Consider the following 25,262-nt stretch of genomic DNA (forward strand, 5'->3'; position numbering starts at 1 on the left):
AAAAAGAACAGTAAGCAGCTATGTTTTATTAATATACCGTAGCTGCGTGTGTCAAATATGAGTCATTAAATGACTCCCGCCTCCTGGTGGTAGAGGGCGCTAGTGATCCTTCTTGCGACTACTCGGCTGAAGAAAAAGTGACAACGAGGACGTGATATGTGCTGGGAACGGATATGACGCGGGGGGGGTTGCACGACGAACCCTTTAGGATGTAACACCACTACTCTTAAACAACCGGGCTGAAATAAAGCATGTTCCAGTCCTAAATACCCAGTGTATTATTTATACGGTAACACTTCATGGTGGAAGCGGTGGGATAAAGAGATCACCCACGGAGCAGAACGGGAGGGGGAGTTGTCCGAGGATAATTCTGTCGTCCCCCGCACGTGAGGAACCGAGCTAACTGATAAAACAGTTTTCTAAACTGGATTTTCAATGGAAGCAGGAGGTAATAAAGGAAGATCTCCATCGAGACAGAGAGATTTTTAAAACTGAAGAAAGATAAGGAAGACTTCTATAAACAAGTACTCGATGCTTTTGATCAGAAGGAGCTGGCATGGACTTCATTTATAAGTAAAGGTAAGACCATAATAACGTTTTTTTTAATTATATGAGCTTTTCATGATGGTAGCCTTACATCACACTCAATTTTTTACTGCATAACTTTGGTAAGTGCCCGAGTGAGAAGAGGTTTTAAATTAATTAGCGCCCCGGCGGCAATTCAAGGAAATACAGTGCTAGATGGAATATTGATATGATACCATATCAGTGGGTATACAACTTGTATCATTATAGACTCCCTTTTTAGACCAGTTGATCTGCCGTTTCTTTTCTTTTTCTCCTATGTCCCACTCTCCCTTGTGGAGGGGGTCCGGTCCGATCCGGTGGACATGTACTGCTCGCCTGTGTATCCGCTGGAGACATCTCTGCGCTACTGATCCGCCTCCGCTTGGGATGGTTTCCTGCTGGCTCCGCTGTGAACGGGACTCTCGCTGCTGTGTTGGATCTGCTTTGGACTGGACTCTCGCGACTGTGTTGGATCCATTATGGATTGAACTTTCACAGTATCATGTTAGACCCGCTCGACATCCATTGCTTTCCTCCTCTCCAAGGTTCTCATAGTCATCATTGTCACCGACGTCCCACTGGGTGTGAGTTTTCCTTGCCCTTATGTGGGCCTACAGAGGATGTCGTAGTGGTTTGTGCAGCCCTTTGAGACACTAGTGATTTAGGGCTGTATAAGTAAACATTGATTGATTGATTGATTGATTGATTTAGTAGAGTGGAATGTAAGAAAAGGTTTGATGAAGTTTATATTTAGATTTTTGTGTGTACTGGAATGTATCTTTTGGTATATATAGCACATACTTGTTGGTCATAAAAAACATTCATGAAGTTTGCTTCTTTTATGGATTTATTATGTAAATTTATTATGTATACTTTTGAAAAAGTATACATACAGCAATGTTAATATTTGCTTACATGTTCCTTGGCAAGTTTACCTGCAATAAGGCACTTTTGGTAGCCATCCACAAGCTTCTGCTTACATGTTTCACCACAAACTTGCTGCAGTTCAGCTAAATGTGTTGCTTTTCTGACATGGACTTGTTTCTTCAGCATTGTCCACACCTTTAAGTCAGGACTTTGGGAAGGCCATTCTAAAACCTTCATTCTCACCTGATTTAGCCATCCCTTTACCACTTTTGAGGTGTGTTTGGAGTCATTGTCCTGTTGGAACACCCAACTGTGCCCAAGACCCAACCTCCAGGCTGATGATTTAGGTAGGTTGTCCTGAACAATTTGGAGGTATTCCTCCTTTTCCATTGTCCCATTCACTCTCTGTAAAGCACCAGTTCCATTGGCAGCTGAAACAGGCCCAGAGCATAATACTACCACCACCATGCTTGACAGTAGGGATGGTGTTCCCTGGGATTAAAGGCCTCACCTTTTCTCCTCCAAACATATTGCTGGGTATTATGGCCAAACAGCTCCATTTTTGTTTCATCTGACCACAGAACTTTCCTCCAGAAGGTCTTATTTTTGTCCATGTGATGGCCTTCCCAAAGTCCTGACTTAAATGTGTGGACAATGCTGAAGAAACAAGTCCGTGTCAAAAAAAATCAACAAATCTAGCTGAACTGCACCATTTTTGTCAAGCGGAGTGGTCAAACATTCCAGCAGAAGCTTGTGGATGGCTACCAAAAGCGCCTTTTTGCAGGTAAACTTGCCAAGGGACATGAAAGCAAATATTAACATTGCTGTACGTATACTTTTGACCCTCACATTTTCAGTAGAGCCATAATAAATTCATAAAAGAACCAAAACTTCATGAATATTTTTTGTGAGCAACAAGTATGTACTCCAATCACTACTTCACAAAAAAATAATAACTGTAGAAATGATTGGAAAGGCAAGACAGCCATGACATCATGTTCTTTAAGTGTACGTAAACTTTTGACCACGACTGTACATACAAAGATTATAAAACAAAACCAATCAAATGGAATTCTTATTCATCCTGATTTGAAATTGATTAATATATTTTAAAAATTGATACAATCATCGAGACTGGCACACTTGACTACTTCATCTTTGAAGTGCACAAGGTTACAGTAGACTGAAGAAGTACAAGACCGGCACACTTGACTACTTCATCTTTGAAGTGCACAAGGTTACAGTAGACTGAAGAAGTATAAGACCGGCACACTTGACTACTTCATCTTTGAAGTGCACAAGGTTACAGTACACTGAAGAAGTACAAGACCCGCACACTTGATTGATTCACCTTTGAAGTGCACAACGTTACAGTATACTGAAAAGGGAAAAAGTACAAGACTGGCACACTTGACTACTTAATCTTTGAAGTGCACAAGGTTACAGTACACTGAATAAGTACAAGACTGGCACACTTGACTACTTCACCTTTGAAGTGCACAAGTCACAGCACACTGAAGAAGTACGACTAGCACACTTGACTACTTCACCTTTGAAGTGCACATGGCTACAGTATACTGAAGAAGTACAAGACCGGCACACTTGATTACTTCATCTTTGAAGTGCACAAGGCTACAGTACACTGAATAAGTACAAGACCGGCATACTTGACTACTTCATCTTTGAAGTGCACAAGGCTACAGTACACTGAATGAGTAGAAGACCGGCACACTTGACTACTTCATCTTTGAAGTGCACAAGGCTACAGTACACTGAAGAAGTACAAGACTGGCACACTTGAGTACTGGATTTTTGAAGTGCATAAGGTTAGTGCACAAGGTCTGCGAAACAGGCTTGTAGGGATGATACAGCCTCTGTGTTTATTCTTGACCTAATATATATATATATATATTTTTTTTTTGTGTGTGTGTGTAAAAATATATTTAAAAAAATAAGTTTTTAGGCCATCTCCATGAACTAGAATAACATTTTCTAACCTATAACCTCTTTAGAAAAAGTTTGATGATAATTATTGGGTTTGAATGGAGAATGGATTGAGGATGGAACGTGTCCAAGGACTACCCCCCCCCCCCCCCCCCCCCCCCCCCCCCCCAGAGAAGATGAAGGTGTGTCTCATACGCACGCTTGTGCTGCAGGTGCAGCTTGTCCTTCTCCGCCTGCTCCAGTCGCTGCTGCATGTCCTTCTTCTCGTCCTCCAGCAGCTCCACCTGTCTCTGCAGATCCTTCACCTCCTTCTTCGTGCCGCTGCCGTCCAGCTGGGCCTGCAGGTCCCGCACCTGCGCGCAGGTACGTCAGACAGGAAGAGCGGGGGAGGGGCTTCCTCACCGTCTGCTGATGCTGGAGCCGCTGCTCCTCCAAGGTCTTGGTGATGGCGGCCACCTCCTCCAGGGCGCCCAGCAGCTGCACGCTGGGCTCGGCGCTCTGCAGGAGGAGCGTGCTCTGGCGCCTGGCCTCCTTCTGCTTCACCAACATCTGCGGGGAGACGCAGCGAACACGTGGTCACGCCCCGGACTCCGACCCGCGGGCCTCTTTGCTTTTCCGGTCAGCGGCCAGCATGTGAGGGTCGTCCGGTTAATGAGCCGCACGGTCGTTAGAGCGCGTGGCGATCACAACACGGCGGTCGACGACACGCTGATGATGCAATAATAGGTCGACGGGATGTCACCTCATGCGATTAATCATAAAGAATTATCCATTAATCATGTACGTATGCAGATTAATCATAAAGAATGATCCATTAATCGTGTACGTATGCAGATTAATCATAAAGAATGATCCATTAATCTTGTACGTATGCAGATTAATCATAAAGAATGATCCATTAATCGTGTACGTATGCCGATTAATCATAAATAATGATCCATTAGTCATGTACGTATGCCGATTAATCATAAAGAATGATCCATTAGTCATGTACGTATGCAGATTAATCATAAATAATGATCCATTAGTCATGTACGTATGCCAATTAATCATAAAGAATGATCCATTAATCGTGTACGTATGCCGATTAATCATAAATTATGATCCATTAGTCATGTACGTATGCCGATTAATCATAAAGAATGATCCATTAATCATGTACGTATGCAGATTAATCATAAAGAATGATCCATTAATTGTGTACGTATGCCGATTAATCATAAATAATGATCCATTAGTCATGTACGTATAACGATTAATCATAAAGAATGATCCATTAATCGTGTACGTATGCCAATTAATCATAAAGAATGATCCATTAATCATGTACGTATGCAGATTAATCATAAAGAATGATCCATTAATCATGTACGTATGCAGATTAATCATAAAGAATGATCCATTAATCATGTAAGTATGCAGATTAATCATAAAGAATGATCCATTAATCGTGTACGTATGCCGATTAATCAGTTTGTCTCCTTCACGTAAATGTCAACAAATGTTCCTGTTTGACAGTAAAACTGCATTTGAGTGAAATATTGGGCTCTTTTTAAGTTAGTTTCAATCACGCCAGCGAGTAATAACTTGTGATTAATCATGATTAATCTACATTTTAAAAATGTGATTAATCATGAGTAGTCTACATTTTGAAATGTGATTACACATGATAATCATATTTAAAAAATGTAGATTACTCATTTATCATTATCATGATTAATCTACATTTTTAAAATGTGATTAATCATGATTAATCTACAATTGAAAATGTACATGAATCATGATCACGATTAATCTATATTTAAAAATGTGATTAATCATCAGAATGTACATTTTAAAATGTGATTAATCATGAGTAATCTACATTTTAAAATTTGATCAATCATGATTAATCTACATTTGAAAATTTTATTAATCATGAGAATATACATTTTAAAATGTGACTACTTGTGATTAATCATGAGTAGTCTACATTTTGAACTGTGATTACTCATGATAATCATATTTTAAAAATGTAGATTAATCATTTATCAGTATCATGATTATTCTACATTTTAAAATGTGATTAATCATGATTAATCTACATATGAAAATGTGATTAATCATGAGGATATTAATTTTAAAATGTGATTACTCATGATTAATCACATTTTAAAATGTACATGAATCATGATAATGATTAATCTATATTTTAAAATGTGATTAATCATCAGAATCTATATTTTAAAATGTGATTAATGAGTAATCTACATTTTAAAATGTGATTGATCATGATTAATCTACACTTGAAAATAAGATTAATCATGAGAATCTACATTTTAAAATGTACATTAATCATTATTATGATCAATCTATATTTTGAAAATGTGATTAATCATCAGATTCTACAATTTAAAATGTGATTAATCATGAGTAATCTACAATTTAAAATGTGATTAGCCATGATTAATCTACATTTGAAAATGTGATTAATCATGATAATCTACATTTTAAAATGTGATTACTCATGATTAATCACATTTTAAAATGTACATTAATCATTATCATGACTAATCTATATTTTAAAATGTGATTAATCATCAGAATCTACATTTGAAAATGTGATTAATCATGATTAATCTACATTTGAAAATGAATTAATCATGAGAATCTACATTTTAAAATGTACATTAATCATTTTCATGATTAATCTATATTTAAAAATGTGATTAATCATCAGAATCTACGTTTTAAAATGTGATAAATCATGAGTAATCTACATTTTAAAATGTAATTAATCATGATTAATCTACATTGAAAATGTGATTAATCATGACAATCTACATTGTAAAATGTGATTACTCACGATTAATCACATTTTAAAATGTACATTAATCATTATCAGGACTAATCTATATTTTAAAATATGATTAATCATCAGAATTTACATTTGAAAATGTGATTAATCATGATTAATCTCTATTTGAAAATTGAATTAATCATGAGAACCTACATTTTAAAATGTACATTAATCATTATCATGATTAATCCATATTAAAAAATTTGATTAATCATGAGTAATCCACATTTCAAAATGTAATTAATCATGATTAATCTACATTTGAAAATTTGATTAATCATGAGAATCTACATTTTAAAATGTGATTACTCATGATTAATCACATTTTAAAATGTACATTAATCATTGTCATGATTAATCTATATTTTAAAATGGAATTTAATCATGAGAATCGGCACATTTGACTACTTCAAGTGTGCCGAATGTTAATCTACATTTTAACATTTGCATCATGTTAAAATGTAGATTAATCATGAGTAATCTTCATTTTCAAATGTGAAGTATAAAAATAATATTTACTTTGTAAAAAAGTACAATTTGTAAATAATAGTTACTTTGTATAAAGTACAGTGTGTATAATATTTACATTGTATGAAGTACAGTGTGTATAATATTTATTTTGTATGAAGTACAGTGTGTATAATATTTACTTTGTATGAAGTACAGTGTGTATAATATTAGTTGACTACTTCCTGTCCAGTTGTGTCTCACCTGGTGTGCGTACGTCTCGGCTCGGACTCGAAGGTCCTGCTCCAAGTCCAGCTGCTCCTTCATGCCCTCGTACTCCTCAGTGGCCATCAGGGACACTTTGTGGAGGACACACAGTACAGCACAGTGCACTCAGTACAGTACAGTGCACTCAGTACAGTACCACTTTGTCACATGTAGATGTACCTCTGTGGAACCTCTTGATGGTTTGACGTTGTTGTTCTACGGCGTCACCAAGTTCCTTCAATCTCTTCTCATCTCGCTGTGTCTGAACAACAAAAACATTGCCGACTTTAGCTCATCGAATGAAAATATATTACTCATATTTACTTTTATTTTGTGCTGGTGAAGAAGTAGAAGACTGGCACACTTGACTACTACACCTTTCAAGTGCACAAGGTTACAGTACACTGAAGAAGTACAAGACTGGTACACTTGACTACTTCCCCTTTGAAGTGCACAAGGTTACATTACACTGAAGAAGTACAAGACTGGCACACTTGACTACTTCGCCTTTCAAGTGCACAAGGTTACAGTACACTGAAGAAGTACAAGACTGTTACACTTGACTACTTCGCCTTTGAAGTGCAAAAGGTTACAGTACACTGAAGAAGTACAAGACTGGCACACTTGACTAGTTCACCTTTCAAGTGCACAAGGTTACAGTACACTAAAGAAGTACAAGACTGGCACACTTGACTACTTCATCTTTGAAGTGCACAAGGTTACAGTACACTGAAGAAGTACAAGACTGGAACACTTGACTACTTTCACCTTTGAAGTGCAAAAGGTTACAGTACACTGAAGAAGTACAAGACTGGCACCCTTGACTACTTCACCTTTGAAGTGCACAAGGCTACAGTACACTGAAGAAGTACTAGACTGGCACACTTGACTACTTCATTTTTGAAGTACACAAGCTAACAGTACACTGACTAAGTACAAGACTGGCACACTGGACTACTTCATCTTTGAAGTGCACAAGGCTACAGTACACTGACTAAGTACACGACTGGCACATTTGACTACTTCCTCTTTGAAGTGCACAAGGTTACAGTACACTGAAACAGTACAAGACTGGCACACTGGACTACTTCATCTTTGAAGTACACAAGGATACAGTACACTGAAGAAGTTAAAGACTGACACACTTGACTACATTATCTTATAAGTGGACATGGTTACAGTACACTGAATAAGTACAAGACTGGCACACTTGACTACTTCATCTTTGAAGTACACAAGGTAACAGTACACTGAATAAGGGGAAGACTAACACACTTGACTACTTCTTCTCTAAAGTGCACAAGGTTACAGTACACTGAAGAAGTACAAGACTGGCACACTTGACTACTTCACCTTTAAAGTACACAAGCTAACAGTACACTGAAGAAGTAAAAGACTGGCACACTTGAATACTTCACCTTTCAAGTGCACATGGTTACAGTACACTGAAGAAGTACAAGACTGGCACACTTGACTACTTCACCTTTGAAGTACACAAGCTAACAGTACACTGAATAAGTAAAACACTGGCACACTTGACTACTTCACCTTTGAAGTGCACAAGAATACAGTACACTGAAACAGTACAAGACTGGCACAATGGACTACTTCATCTTTGAAGTGAACAAGGTAACAGTACACTGAATAAGTAGAAGACTGGCACACTGGACTACTTCATATTTGAAGAACACAAGGATACAGTACACTGAAGAAGTTAAAGATTTGGCACACTTGACTACATTATCTTATAAGTGCACATGGTTACAGTACACCGAATAAGTACAAGACTGGCACACTTGACTACTTCATCTTTGAAGTGCACAAGATAACAGTACACTGAAAAAAGTACAAGACTTACACACTAGACTACTTAACCTTTGAAGTAAACAAGGTTATAGAACAAGACTGGCACTCTTGACTACGTCATATTTGAAGTACACAAGGTTATAGTACACTGAAGAAGTTAAAGACGGGCACATTTGACTACTTTATATTGGTATTACACAAGGTTACAGTACACTGAAGAAGTACAAGACTTGTATCGCACATGACATCACACACACGTTAACACTCTGCAGGAGCGCTTGTTTCGACCATGATATCACACATCTCACATGTGGCCCGATAGTCAATATTAGGATCGCACAGTATCGGCGTTGAAGTGCACTGTAGTTCACCTGAGTGGTCAACTCCTCCATCCTTCTCTGCTGCTCATTGATTTGACACAGGAAGTTCTTCTTCTCCTCCAACAAGCTGCTCACCGCCTCCCTCAGCTCTGAACACACACACACACACACACACACACAAGTTGGAATTTCACAAGAAAAACGTAGAACTTTGGCAGTATTATAATAAAAGTCATCATTTTATTCAACGCGAGTTAAAATGTTACAAGAAAAACGGAACATTTGTGCAATATTATGATAAAATTGGGAATTTTACTCAATAACAGTCACAATTTTACAAGAAAAGCTTAATATTTTGGCAATGTGATGAAAAGAGTCGCCATTTTACTCGACAAAAGTCCCAATTTTATAAGAAAACTTTAACAATTTTGGCAATATCATAATAACAATCTGAATTTTACTCTGCAAAATGATGACAAAAATCATAATTTTACACGAAAAATGTCACTATTTTACAAGACAAAAGAGAAAAAAATGGCCAATATTGTGATAAAAGTCACAATTTTATATGACCAATGTCGCTATTTTGCATTAAAAAGTCATAAATTTACATACAAAAGTAATAATTTTCCCAGAAAATATTGCAATATGACAGAAAAAGAAAGAATATGAGAAATTATTCCCAATTTTATAAGAAAACTTAGAAATCTGGCAGTATTATAATAAAAGTCGTCATTTTACTTGACGCAAGTCAAAATTTTACAAGAAAAACTGAACATTTGTGCAATATTATGATAAAAGTTGGAATTTTACTCAATAACAGTCACAATTTTACAAGAAAAGCTTAACATTTTGGCAATTTTATGAAAAGAGTCATCATTTTACTTGACAAAAAACACAATTTTATAAGAAACTTTAACAATTTTGGCAATATTATAATAATAATCGGAATTTTACTAGGCAAAATAAAATAAAAAAGTCATTTTACTCAAAAAGTGTCACTATTATACAAGAGCAACAAAAAAATGGGCAATATTGTGATAAAAGTCAGAATTTTTTATGACCAATGTCGCCATTTTGGATTAAAAAGTCTTTATTTTACACACAAAAGTAATAATTTCACGAGAAAATACTGCAATATTACAGAAACAGAAAGAACATTAAAAATTGTTCCCAATTTTATAAGAAAACTTAAAAAAATGTTCCCAGTTTTTCAGAAAAAAGTTGACACATTGTGAGAAAAAGACTGATTTTAGTTTTAGTTTGTTTGCAATTGGTTTTTAATCTTCATTATTTACTTCAAGTTATTACAGTATGTCTCTATATACATATTTATTTATATTTTTTTAAATAATTTTGCCCAAAGGGGGCACATTTCAATTTCTTTCACACACTTATTTTATATGTTGACCAGCACTTCAAATTGTTACACACTTGTTATTTCATATGTTGACCAGAGTGGGAGCACTTCAAATATTTACAGACACTTGTTATTTCATATGTTGACAAGATGGTCTGCACTTCAAATTTTTACACACACTTGTTATTTCATATGTTGACCAGAGGGGGAGAACTTCAAATATTTAAAGACACTTGTTATTTCATATGTTGACCAGAGCGGGAGCACTACAAATATTTAAAGACACTTGTTATTTCATATGTTGACAAGATGGTCTGCACTTCAAATTTTTACACACACTTGTCATTTCATATGTTGACCAGAGGGGGAGCACTTCAAATGTTTACACACACTTGTCATTTCATATGTTGACCAGAGGGGGAGCACTTCAAAAGTTTACAAACACTTGTTATTTCATATGTTGACCAGAGGGGGAGCACTTTTAAAAGCGACACACAGTCAATTTAAACAAAACAATATAGACTTTTGGGACCACCCTAATTTTGACCACTAGGGGGTGCAAACGAGACCTTCTCTATTAGATGCGATGTTATTGGGACCATGATTTATGTCATCACTTCTTCACACCTCCTCATGTGGAGGACACTTTTCCTTCTTCATGTCTCAAGAAGGGTGGAAATGCAAGAACACACATTTGAGAAAATGTTCCTAAAGAACTAGATCTGTGGTTCTCCAACTTTCCCCTCCACTGTGTCAGAATACTGAAAGTGTGCGTCCACTAGAGGGAGCCAAAGCTAGAGAACCACTGACCTCAAAGAAAGGGGAGTCACCTTTGACCTGTTGCTGGTACTGAGCAAAGGTGTCGGGGCCCTCCTCCGCCGGCTCGGCGTCCGTTTCCATGGCGATGCAGTCGGCGATGCTGGGGAGAAGCTCGTCCAAACATGGTCGCGACGACAAGCTCAGGTACTTCAACTTCCTGTTCTGGCAGTTCAGCTGTGGGTGGGCGGGGCAACACAGGCGTCAATCAACATCGGCCCTATGCCATTGGTCAAGGAGGAAATGTGTCCCCCACTCAGCTCGTGTATCTTTTCCCAGTCAAATGTGGCGAGCTAGCATGCTAATAATCTCCCTCACGGCGAGGATTACGGAGGCGGACCTTAGTGGCGAGCGCCTCGGCGTTCTCTCGACACGACTTCTCAATCTCCAGCTGAGTCTGCAGGACGCTTACTTCCTCGATGACCATCTGTGACACTGACACACACACACACACACACACACACACACACACACACACACACACACGCACATTTATTATACAGCATACTTGTCGGGATGTTAGCATGTTAACGTTTTTTTTGCGAAATTTTTCGCAAATTTTGTAAAAACCCCGTTTCCATATGAGTTGGGAAATGGTGTTAGATGTAAATATAAACAGAATACAATGATTTGCAAATCCTTTTCAAGCCATATTCTGTTGAATATGCTACAAAGACAACATATTTCATGTTCAAACTCACAAACATTTTTTTTTGTTGCAAATAATCACTAACTTTAGAATTTGATGCCAGCAAAACGTGACAAAGAAGTTGGGAAAGGTGGCAATAAATACTGACAAAATTGGGGAATGCTCATCAAACACTTATTTGGAACATCCCACAGGTGTGCAGGCTAATTGGGAACAGGTGGGTGCCATGATTGGCTATAAAAGCAGCTTCCATGAAATGCTAAGTCATTCACAAACAAGGATGGGGTGAATAAGCAGGAGCGTCCATGATAACGTTGCTTGGATGACAACATATGTTGCTCCAAAACCTGTATGGTCCTTTCAGCATTAATGGTGCCTTCACAGATGTGTAAGTTACCCATGCCTTGGGCACTAATACACCCCCATACCATCACACATGCTGGCTTTTCAACTTCGCACCTATAAAAATCCGGATGGTTATTTTCCTCTTTGTTCCGGAGGACACCACGTCCTCTGTTTCCAACTATAATTTGAAATGTGGACTCATCAGACCACAGAACACTTTTTATACTTTGCATCAGTCCATCTTAGATGAGCTCGGGCCCAGCCAAGCCGGCGGCGTTTCTGGATGTTGTTGATAAATGGGTTTGGCTTTGCATAGTAGAGTTTTAACTTGCACTTACAGATGTAGCAACCAACTGTAGTTACTGACAGTGGTTTTCTGAAGTGTTCCTGAGCCCATATGGTGATATCCTTTACACACTGACGTCATTTTTTATGCACTACCGCCTGAGGGATCAAAAGTCCGTAATATCATTGCTTACGTGCAGTAATTTCTCCAGATTCTCTGAACTTTTCGCTGATTTTACGGACCGTAGATGGTAAAATCCCTACATTCCTTGCAATAGCTGGTTGAGAAATGTTGTTCTAAAACTGTTTGACAATTTGCTTACAAAGTGGTGACCCTCACCCCATCCTTGTTTGTGAATGACTTAGCATTTCATGGAAGCTGTTTTTATAGCCAATCATGGCACCCACCTGTTCCCAATTAGCCTGCACACCTGTGGGATGTTCCAAATAAGTGTTCGATGAGCATTCCTCAACTTTGTCAGTACTTATTGCCACCTTTCCCAACTTCTTTGTCATGTGTTGCTGGCATCAAATTCTAAAGTTAATGATTATTTGCAAAAAAAAAAAAAAAATGTTTATGAGTTAGAACATCAAATATGTTGTCTTTCAACTGAATATTGGTTGAGAAGGATTTGAAAATCATTGTATTCTGTTTATATTTACATCTAACACAATTTCCCAACTCATGCTTTTACCAATAGTGCACACCAGGGGGCGACTGAGGTCACTTCATCTTGTTGAGCTATGTTAAAGGTAAATATAGTGGAAGAAGAATGTGCTAAATGCTAAATAATATCCAGTGTCTAACAGATAAGTTCACATTTTCACTGCTAGTTGGTGTTGTTGGTAATGTTTTAATGCGTTTAAATGACACTTTTGGTTACTATGATAGTCGCAATTATACAAAAAGATCGTTTTTTTTAGTGAACTGTTGTAGGTTTCTGCTCACCTGTTGTCTCATATGTGCTGACGTCATGCCACGTGATTAAATTGTCTTCTTTTTGAACATTCCGACACTTATACAACAGGTAGGTTTCTATTACATCATATACGATAAAATACTGACTTATTTCGGCTTTTTAAATCCGTACCTTGGGCTTGTTTGGCGTATGTAAACAGTCCCTGGCCACTGGCTTGTTAGAAATCCACCGGCACTTGAATTGGTCGAGCAGAGTCACGTGACTGCCAGGTTCCGTTTGATTGGTGAAACCGAATCATGTGACCAGCGCCTACCAGAAGTAGGCTCGCTGACTCATTTTTTATTCATTTTTATTTTATTTTAATTTTTATTTCATAAACATTTATTTATGAACTGCAACATTTACTATCAATCGAGAAATAATAATGATCAAAATAAGTACAAAAACAGTTCAAATTAGCGCCGGTGGGTTGTAAATTCAACAAAGTAACTAAAATAGAATACAATATGCCGTATTTCCTTGAATAGCCGCCGGGGCGCTAATTAATTTAAAACCTCTTCTCACTCCTGCACTTACCAAAGGCATGCGGTAAAAGTAAGCATGCGCTAATTATTTTAAAACCTCTTCTCACTCCGGCACTTACCAAAGGCATGCAGTAAAAATTTGAGTGTGATGTAAGGATATCATCATGAAAAGTACATTTAATTAAAAAAAGACGTTATTATGGTCTTACCTTTACTTATAAATATAGTCCATGCCAGCTCCTTCTGATCAAAAGCATCAATAACTTGTCTCTCTGTCTCGATGGAGATCTTCCTTTATTACCTCCTCCAGCACATATCGCGTCACTCATTGTCACTTCTTCTGCAGCCGAGTAGTCGCGAGAAGGATCACTAGCGCCCTCTACCACCAGGAGGCGGGAGTCATTTAATGACTCATATTTGACAGACGCAGCTACGGTATTGTGACGGTCTCAAGCCGTCATCTTGCGGGTTCCCAGGACCACCAAGGAAGGACATGGCTTGAGCAGTTTGACTTTGTTTATTTTTCACTAAAACCTCAGTCCAGGTCGCTCTTTCGCTACTCTTCTCCGCTCACTTGCCATCTCCTCGCCGCCATCTTGGCCCTGCCTGTCTGTCGGACCGTCGGCTCATACAAGTTCAGTAAATAAATTAAATTTGGAGCACAGCATAGTGTTTTTCACAGCATTTTTTGGTTGTTAGAGGTAGAGAGTGTTTTAAAACATCTAAAGGCTTGAGTGGCCACATGCGTGGACAGCACCTTTTAGCTCTTATTTCCAAAACTTTGTACACTACTGAATTGGGGTCTTATGGCCGCTTACGTGGACACTTACACTGCCATCTGGTGGTGTCAGAAGAGTATAACATACAATCAGAAGCGGGTAGAGTAGCCAGAAGTATCACTCAAGTAAAAGTAAGGAGTAGTCACCCAAATGTTTACTTGAGTAAAAGTAAAAAGTATGTTGCGAAAAAACTACTCAAGTACTGAGTAACTGATGAGTAACATGTTCCTTTAATGATGACGGCAACAAGTAATGCACAAAAAACATAAAAATAGCAATGAACAAATTCAGAGCCATATATATATTTATATATATATATTTTTCCATTCTATTTTAGTTACTTTGAATTTACAACCCCCTGGCGATGTTTTTTTTCACTTTTTTTGTACTTACTTTGATTATTATTTGCAACTGTTTGTAAATGTTGAAATTTATAAATAAAGGTTTATTTAAAAAAAGTGTGCAGTTAATCATGTGACCGCCTGGCTCAGTTTGATTGGTGAAACGGAGTCAAACGTCACCAGTGACTGCATTTGATTGGTGAAACGCAGGCATGTGATGGATCCTACTTTGAAGGTCTATGGCTTTGCACTTTGTTTATTTTACATATATATATACATATATATATATATATATATATATGTATATATATATATATATATATACATACATATATATATATATTTTTTTTTTTTTCCATTCTATTTTAGTTACTTTGAATTTACAACCCCCTGGCGCTGTTTTTTTACTTTTTTTTGTACTTATTTTGATTATTATTTTCAACTGTTTGTAAATGTTGAAATTTATAAATAAAGGTTTATTTAAAAAAAAGTGTGCAGTTAATCATGTGACCGCCTGGCTCAGTTTGATTGGTGAAACGGAGTCAAACGTCACCAGTGACTGCATTTGATTGGTGAAACGCAGGAAGTGATAGATCCTACTTTGAAGGTCTTTCTGACAAAACAAAACGTGCATTAACAGATCGAAAAAAATCAGTAGCGAGCTGAAAGTAGATACATGGAGCGTAGTAAAAGTAGCGTTTCTTCTCTATAAATATACTCAAGTAAAAGTAAAAGTATGTTGCATTAGAACTACTCTTAGAAGTACAATTTCTGCATACAATGGAATTTTGGAAACTTAAGTGTAGAATAAAAATGAGCATGTCACTACACATGAAATACACTGGACTAAGTACATCTTATCCAATGATGATTGTTAGTTTTTATTCTAATTAGGGTCCAATAAGCCCAAATTGCAAAGATAAATAAATAATAATAAAAAAAGCATGTAAACAAACAGCTTGGGCCTTAATAATTCTTGTTTGAAGGCACAAAAAAAAAGCTGACTATTTTAATACGTCCTCGCCAGCCTTAGAATTAATAGAATATTAACAATTGGGATATGAATAAATGTAACGATGGGACTTACATGTAATAAGCGGTAGGAAATGGATGGACGGATGTCCCTTGGCATGTTTCACTGCAATAAGGTGTTTTTTAGTAGCCATCCATAAGCTTCTGCTTACATTTTTCACCACAAACTTGGTGCAGTTCAGCTAAATGTGTTGCTTTTCTGACACGGACTTGTTTCTTCAGCATTGTCCACACTTTTACAGGACTTTGGGAAGGCCATTCTAAAACCTTCATTCTAGCCTGATTTAGACATTCCTTTACCACTTTTGAGGTGTGTTTGGGTGTCCTGTTGGAACACCCAACTGTGCCCAAGACCCAACCTCCAGGCTGATGATTTAGGTAGGTTGTCCTGAACAATTTGGACCTAATCCTCCTTTTTCATTGTGCGATTTACTCTCTTGTAAAGCATGCAGCTCCATTGGCAGCAAAGCAGGCAGCTCAGCAAATACTACCACCCCCTCCTGATATGAACTAATACGGCCACCAGTCAACAAAAGGCCACTCAAAGGCCTCACCTTGTCTCCTCCAAACATATTGCTGGGTATTGAGGCCTAACAGCTCGCTTTTTGTTTCATCTGACCCACTGATGAATATTTCTTTCCAATTCTGTGGCGATGATTACAAATAAGAATGAAAAAACACAAAATTTATGTATTCTTGTCTTGCATAAGTATTGTAAACGAAAGGCATAATTGCATGAAAGTGCAGTTCCCCTTTAAAATTGACGTCTGTTTGCTGCACAGAGAAAGAGAAGAAGAAGAAGACGAAGAAAAGAGGAGAATGGCAGATCTATTTTTAACCCGTCCCCCCGCCTACGCATCTTCCTAACCGCCATGTCACCCCTCACAGCGGCATGCTTCGCCCTCGCCGTCTCCCCCCGCTGATGGCGTGTTGTCAGCGGGGACCAGCGCCCACACACCATGACCTCATCAAAGGTGACAGGAAGCCATCCAACACGCGTTGATCATGTGACCGCGTGTGTCTCTTTGTCAGGGACGCCTGTTTCGTGCCCCGCCCCTTCCGCTACGTGGCCAAGATGGCGGATATTGAGGGTGCTAAGTGTTCATCACTGCACACTCAACATTTGTAATGTACAGGTACTGACAGTGTACTACATTCTGACCTACTTTTCAGTTCTCACACACTTGCCTACTCAAATACTAAGTGTAAGTACACAAGTGTACACACTTATGCACTCAAAGAATACGTAAGTACACAGGTGTACACACTTATGCACTCAAAGAATAAGTAAGTACACAGGTGTACACACTTATACACTCAAATACTGAATGGAAATACGCAAGTGTACAAACTAGTATACTCAAAAGACTAAGTATAAGTACACACGTGTACACACTTATAAACTGAAAGAGAAATTGTAAGTACATGTGTTACACACATATGCACTCAAAGATTAAGTTTAAGTACTCAAGTGTAACACACCTGTGCATTTAAAGAATAAGTAAGTACACAAGTGTACACACTTATGCACTCAAAGACAAACTGTAAATACGCAAGTGTACAAACTAGTATACTCAAAAGACTAAGTATAAGTAGACACGTGTACAAATTTATAAACTCAAAGAGTAATTGTAAGTACATGTGTTACACACATATGCACTCAAAGATTAAGTGTAAGTACACAAGTGTACACACTAGTACACTCAAAAGACCAAGTGTAAGTACACAAGTGCACACACATATGCACTCAAAAGACTAATTGTAAATACACAAGTGTAAACACTAGTACACTCAAAAGACTAATTGTAAGTACACAAGTGTAAATATTTATGAACTCAAAGAGTAATTGTAAGTACACAAGTGTTACACACACGTATGCATTCAAAGACTAAGTAAGTACACAAGTACACACACATATGCACTCAAAGACTAAGTGTAAATACACAAGTGTAAACACTAGTACACTCAAAAGACTAAGTATAAGTACACACGTGTACACACTGATACACTGAAAGAGTAATTGTAAGTACACAAGGGTTACACGCATATGCACTCAAAGATTAAGTGTAAGTACACAAGTGTTACACACGTATGCACTCAAATATTAAGTGTAAGTACACAAGTGTAAGACACTTATGCATTAAGTACACACACATATGCACTCAAAGACTAAGTGTAAATACACAAGTGTAAACACTAGTACACTCAAAAGACTAATTGTAAGTACTCAAGTGTAAACATTTATGAACTCAAAGAGTAATTGTAAGTACACAAGTGTTACACACGTATGCACTCAAAGATTAAGTGTAAGTACACAAGTGTTACACACGTATGCACTCAAAGATTAAGTGTAAGTACACAAGTGTTACACACGTATGCACTCAAAGATTAAGTGTAAGTACACAAGTGTAACACACTTATGCATTCAAAGACTAAGTAAGTACACACACATATGCACTCAAAGACTAACTGTAAACACACAAGTGTAAACACTAGTACACTCAAAAGACTAATTGTAAGTACTCAAGTGTAAACATTTATGAACTCAAAGAGTAATTAATTGTAAGTACACAAGATTTACACACGTATGCACTCAAAGATTAAGTGTAAGTACACAAGTGTTACACGCATATGCACTCAAAGATTAAGTGTAAGTACACAAGTCTACACACTAGTACACTCGAGAGACTAAGTGTAAGTACACAAGTGCACACACATATGCATTCGAAAGACTCATTGTAAATACACAAGTGTAAACACTAGTTCACTCAAAGACTAATTGTAAGTACACAAGTGTAAATATTTATGAACTCAAAGAGTAATTGTAAGTACACAAGTGTTACACGCGTATGCACTCAAAGATTAAGTGTAAGTACACAAGTGTTACACACGTATGCGCTCAAAGATTAAGTGTAAGTACACAAGTGTTACACACGTATGCACTCAAAGATTAAGTGTAAGTACACAAGTGTAACACACTTATGCATTCAAAGACTAAGTAAGTACACACACATATGCACTCAAAGACTAAGTGTAAACACACAAGTGTAAACACTAGTACACTCAAAAGACTAATTGTAAGTACTCAAGTGTAAACATTTATGAACTCAAAGAGTAATTAATTGTAAGTACACAAGTGTTACACACGTATGCACTCAAAGATTAAGTGTAAGTACACAAGTGTTACACGCGTATGCACTCAAAGATTAAGTGTAAGTACACAAGTGTAACACACTTATGCATTCAAAGACTAAGTAAGTACACACACATATGCACTCAAAGACTAAGTGTAAGTACACAAGTGTAACACACTCATGCATTCAAAGACTAAGTAAGTACACAAGTGTAACACACTTATGTACTCTAAGATTAAGTGTAAGTACACAAATGTAACACACTCATGTACTCAAAGACTGAGTGTAAGTACACAATGTAACACACTTATGTACTCAAAGACTAAGTGTAAGTACACAAATGTAACACACTTATGTACTCAAAGACTAAGTGTAAGTACACAAATGTAACACACTCATGTACTCAAAGACTAAGTGTAAGTACACAAATGTAACACACTTATGTACTCAAAGATTAAGTGTAAGTACACAAGTGTACAGACTTACAGAGTAAGTACACAAGTGTATTGAGCGCAACAATACACAGCAGCTGCCATGAAGCAGTAAAAGTAAGATGAAGAATGAACATGAAAGTGTTGAATAATTGATGAGAATAACAGAAGGAGAGCATGAAAAGTTCATTTTGTTACTCAATCAACTCTCATCTTTTTAACCTGACTAAGTCACCTCACACCTATTTTACTCTGACGGATAATAATCCATCCATCTATCCATTTTCTACCGCTTGTCCCGGACCAACACAGATAGACAACATTCACACACTCGGGACCAGTTAGGGTCAATCCATCCCCAGGTGCATGTCTTTGGAGGTGGGAGGAAGCTGGAGTACCCGGAGGGAACCCACGCAGTCACGGGGAGAACATGCAAACTCCACACAGAAAGATCTCTAGCACGGGATCGAACCCAGGACCATTGAGGCACACACACTAAACCCTGTGCCACCGTGAATAATAATATATAATACAAACCCTGTTTCCATACGAGTTGGAATAAACTTTATTTTTTTTTTGTGTGCAAATAATCATTAACTTTAGAATTTGATGCCAGCAACACGTGGCAAAGAAGTTGGGAAAGGTGGCAATAAATACTGATAAAGTTGAGGAATGCTCATCGAACACTTATTTGGAACATCCCACAGGTGTGCAGGCTAATTGGGAACAGGTGGGTGCCATGATTGGCTATAAAAACAGCTTCCATGAAATGCTAAGTCATTCACAAACAAGGATGGGGTGAGGGTCACCACTTTGTAAGCAAATTGTCAAACAGTTTTAGAACAACATTTCTCAACAAGCTATTGCAAGGAATGTAGGGATTTTACCATCTACGGTCTGTAAAATCATCAAAAGGTTCAGTGAATCTGGAGAAATCACTGCACGTAAGCGATGATATTACGGACTTTTGATCTCTCAGGCGGTACTGCATCAAAAACCAACATCAATGTGTAAAGGATATCACCATATGGGCTCAGGAACACTTCATAAAACCACTGTCAGTAACTACAGTTGGTCGCTACATCTGTTAGTGCAAGTTAAAACTCTACTATGCAAAGCCAAAGCCATTTATCAACAACACCCTGAAACGCCGCCGGCTTGTCTGGGCCCGAGCTCATCTAAGATGGACTGATGCAAAGTGGAAAAGTGTTCTGTGGTCTGACGAGTCCACATTTCAAATTATATTCGGAAACTGTGGACATGGTGTCCTCCGGAACAAAGAGGAATATAACCATCCGGATTGTTATAGGCGCAAAGTGTAAAAGCCAGCATGTGTGATGGTATGGGGGTGTATTAGTGCCCAAGGCATGGGTAACTTACACATCTGTGAAGGCACCATTAATGCTGAACGGTACATACAGGTTTTGGAACAACATATGTTGTCATCCAAGCAATGTTATCATGGACGCCCCTGCTTATTTCAGCAAGACAAGTGTTACAACGGCGTGGCTTCGTAGTAAAAGAGTGCGGGTACTTTCCTGGCCCGCCTGCAGTGCAGACCTGTCTCCCATGGAAAATGTGTGGCGCATTATGAAGCGTAAAATAGGACAGCGGAGACCCCGGACTGTTGAAGGACTGAAGCTCTACATAAAACAAGAATGGGAAAGAATTCCACTTTCAAAGCTTCAACAATTAGTTTCCTCAGTTCCCAAACGTTTATTGAGTGTTGTTAAAAGAAAAGGTGATGTAACACAGTGGTGAACATGCCCTTTCCCAACTACTTTGGCACGTGTTGCAGCCATGAAATTCTAATTTAATTATTATTTGCCCAAAAAAATAAAGTTTATGAGTTTGAACATCAAATATGTTGTCTTTGTAGCATATTCAACTGAATATGGTTTGAAAAGGATTTGCAAATCATTGTATTCTGTTTATATTTACATCTAACACAATACCCCAAATCATATGGAAACGGGATTTGTAATAATGATATAAAACAATAATGATGTAATGTAGTAAATATACAAATGAAATGAGCCATGCTACATAAAGAGAGAGTGTTACCCGAGTCAGAACATCCACTGACTCCTCACTCACACACCCACGCTAACTCTGCTGTCACCATGGCAACCACGGTCTGCCATCACCTAAAACCCGCCCACCCTGCAGGTGGGTGTGTGTGTGTGTGTGTGATGTGATTAGTGCTAACATGGAGATGAGGGAAACAAGACTGACCTCTCTTGATGTGTTTCAGTTGTCTCTCTGCCTCGTTTCTCTCCTCTGTCAGCCTGCTGCACTGTGGACACAACAAACACTGCGTTACACAACGTAACACTATGTTACACTACACAGCGTAACACTACATAACACTATGTTACACAGCGTAACACCAAATGACACTACGTTACACACGGTAACACCATGTTACACACTGTAACGCTACGTTACACAACATAACACTACATTATGCAGCGTAACACAATGTAACACTACATAACACTTTGTTGCACAAGGTAACTATGTTACACAGCATAACACAAAGTCACACAATGTAACACTACATTAAACAACATAACAATACATTACACAATGTAACACTACATAACACTGTTAAACAAGGTAACACCACATTACACAACATAACCCACAGTTACAAAGCGCAACAATACGTTACATAATGTAACACTTTATTAAACAGCTTAACACCTAACACAATGTTACACAATGTAACACTACATAACACTATGTTACAAAAGGTAACTATGGTACACAGCGCAAAACTACGTTATACAGCGTAGCACTACGTTACACAATGTAACACCGTTACGCAATGTAACAATACGTTATACGGCGTGACATTACGTTACACAAGGTAATTGTGTTACACAACATAACACAAATTCACACAACTTAACACTATGTACACAATGTAACAATACCTTAGACAAGGTAACATTACATAACACTTTATTACACACGATAACACTATGTTGCACAACCTAACACTATGTTACACAATGTAACCCTACGTTACACAACGTAACACTCCATAACACTATGTTACACAACATAACACAGAGTTACACAACATTACACAATGTAACACAACATTACACTGTGTTACACATCATAACACAAAGTTAAACAACGTAACACTATAGTACATTATGTAACACAGTGTTACGCGTCGCAACATCATGGTATACAATGTAACACACCATCATTACACTACAAAACACAGCGTTACACAATAAACACAATGGACACAATGTTACATAATGTTACACAACGTAACACTACGTCACACAACCTAAAACCACGTTACACAACGTATCACTATGTTACACAAGTTAACACAACGTACCACAATGTTACACAACAAAACACTATGCAACACTTCGTGACACTACATAACACAACATAACCCTACAATAGACTATGTTACACAATCATGACGTAACACTACGTTACAAAATATAACACTGTGTAGCACAATGTTACACAACGTTACACAAAGTTAAATTGTGTTTTAACTTGTGTTAAACATTATTAAACTTTCTTAAACATTGTCAAACAATGTTAAAAATTGTTGATTTATGTTCAACATTGTTAAATAGTATAAAAAAATAGAGAAATAATTTTATATGTAAAAATATGTATTTATATTTAATTTAAAACAATTTTATTTGACAGTCGTGCAAAGTGTGACGCAAGATTTGCACGTTCGTAAAAAAAAAAACACAAAATAACGTCTCTGAAACAAACAAATCGGTCGAAAGATTCACATTGTTCATGAAAGTCACATCTGTACAGCAAATTGGAAAAATGGCACCATCTTTCTTAATTTTACTACTATTATAATTTTTTCGAAACACACGTCTTTGTACAATACTTGACGATAACACGCCGGTGTGTCTTCAACGACCCGAAAGGGGGCGCCAGCGAGCTCCTTAAGGAGGCAAGACCCTCACGTGACGCTGATAATTGACGCTGACGTCATGATGAGTCAGCATGTCACGTGTCGCTGACGTCAGAACCCCCACTGAGGATGTCGGTCATTTATCCTCACAGCATTTAATTGTATGCACTCGCCATGACGTCATTCTTATTAGGGGGGGGGGGGTTCACATTTAGGGAGGGGTCCTTGAATAAAAAAATGAAATATGTGCTAATTAGTTGAATCATAATCCATGATTAGTCTGCGCGTGTAGTGAATGTAGAGCAGAATGAATGAATGAATGGATGATTTATTACCTGCGCGTGCACGTGCGCGTCCCCGTCCCCCTCCATGGCCGGCGTTGACGAGCAAGGCAGCATTTATTTATTCATCCGCCTTCTTCTTGTGTGGATCCGCGCCACGTATCGGTGGATGGGGATCATTCGGCTCCTGCTGGCCGGCAATCCATCATTTGTGTCGGCGGAGAAGATGGAGGTGATGAGGGCAGCCGGCGAACCCTGGCTCCTCCCCCTTCCTTAGCCCCGCCCTCACGCACAGCATCCGCCGGAGCCTGCACCCACCCCTCTTTAATCCTATCTTCTCGTTTCTTATTTATTTGCTATATTGTTTACAAAATTATCATTATCATAAATGAGAACATTAATATAAACATCAACATCAATACAAATATGTCTCTTTTTACGCTACTGTGCGGGTTCATACTGAGAAGTACCCGGATGTTGCGCCCATCCATTGACTGTGCAAGGAGCAAACACCCGACGGACACTTCCGCCCATAAAGGTCGCCATCTTGGGAAGGTACCGGAAGAGGGGGAGGAATTTCAATGGTTGACAATAAAGAAAATCCAATCCAGCGTGTTTAATCAAATAAGATGAATATAATAAAAACAATACAAAAAATAAAATAAAAAATAAAAAATCAAGCTTAATTCCGACTTAAACAAGTTGAAAAACTTATTGGGGTGTTACCATTTAGTGGTCAATTGTAGGGAATATGTACTCCATCCATCCATCCATCCATTTTCTACCGCTTATTCCCTTTCGGGGTCGCGGGGGGCGCTGGCGCCTATCTCAGCTACAATCGGGCGGAAGGCAGGGTACACCCTGGACAAGTCGCCACCTCATCGCAGGGCCAACACAGATAGACAGACAACATTCACACTCACATTCACACACTAGGGCCAATTTAGTGTTGCCAATCAACCTATCCCCAGGTGCATGTCTTTGGCGGTGGGAGGAAGCCGGAGTACCCGGAGGGAACCCACGCATTCACGGGGAGAACATGCAAACTCCACACAGAAAGGACCCGAGCCTGGATTTGAACCCAGGACTGCAGGACCTTCGAATATGTACTGTACTGTGCAATCTAATAATAAAAGTATCAATCCATCAATATATTTTTCTTAGGGTGTTGCCTTGGATCGACAAACACTTCCCCAAAGGCAACACCCTAAGAAAAATACTCAACAAGAACAACATTAAAATGAGCTACAGCTGTATGAATAACATACAACAAATCATATCAAACCACAACAAAGCAATTGCAAAAGGACAGCCTACCCCCAGACTAAACAACTCTGAAACCAATAAGGAATGTAACTGCCGCAAGCAACCTGATTGCCCTCTCAACGG

At 38.1% G+C, this 25,262-nt stretch overlaps 1 protein-coding gene across 5 annotated transcripts in view; it reads right to left on the reverse strand.

Annotated features, from left to right (window-relative positions):
• Nucleotides 1–24,131, reverse strand: part of shtn3 (shootin 3) — a 37,603-nt gene extending 13,472 nt beyond the window's left edge. Inside the window, exons 1-9 of one of the 5 annotated variants that reach the window (XM_061891726.1) lie at nucleotides 23,928–24,131; nucleotides 21,909–21,969; nucleotides 11,574–11,668; nucleotides 11,248–11,410; nucleotides 9,109–9,206; nucleotides 7,112–7,193; nucleotides 6,929–7,023; nucleotides 3,781–3,927; nucleotides 3,578–3,716 (exon numbers count right to left, since the gene is read on the reverse strand). In XM_061891726.1, the coding sequence (XP_061747710.1) occupies nucleotides 3,578–3,716; nucleotides 3,781–3,927; nucleotides 6,929–7,023; nucleotides 7,112–7,193; nucleotides 9,109–9,206; nucleotides 11,248–11,410; nucleotides 11,574–11,668; nucleotides 21,909–21,969; nucleotides 23,928–23,990 (943 nt within the window). In that variant the 5' untranslated portion in view covers nucleotides 23,991–24,131. Of the gene's footprint in view, nucleotides 1–3,577; nucleotides 3,732–3,780; nucleotides 3,928–6,928; nucleotides 7,024–7,111; nucleotides 7,194–9,108; nucleotides 9,207–11,247; nucleotides 11,411–11,573; nucleotides 11,669–13,461; nucleotides 13,732–21,908; nucleotides 21,970–23,927 lie in introns of those variants that run through there. The other 4 variants (XM_061891725.1, XM_061891729.1, XM_061891728.1 and 1 more) reach the window with 4 other exon arrangements.
• Nucleotides 24,132–25,262: the final 1,131 nt, after the last annotated feature.

This window comes from Nerophis ophidion, linkage group LG29, assembly GCF_033978795.1.
Source record: "Nerophis ophidion isolate RoL-2023_Sa linkage group LG29, RoL_Noph_v1.0, whole genome shotgun sequence".
Lineage (NCBI taxonomy): Eukaryota > Metazoa > Chordata > Actinopteri > Syngnathiformes > Syngnathidae > Nerophis > Nerophis ophidion.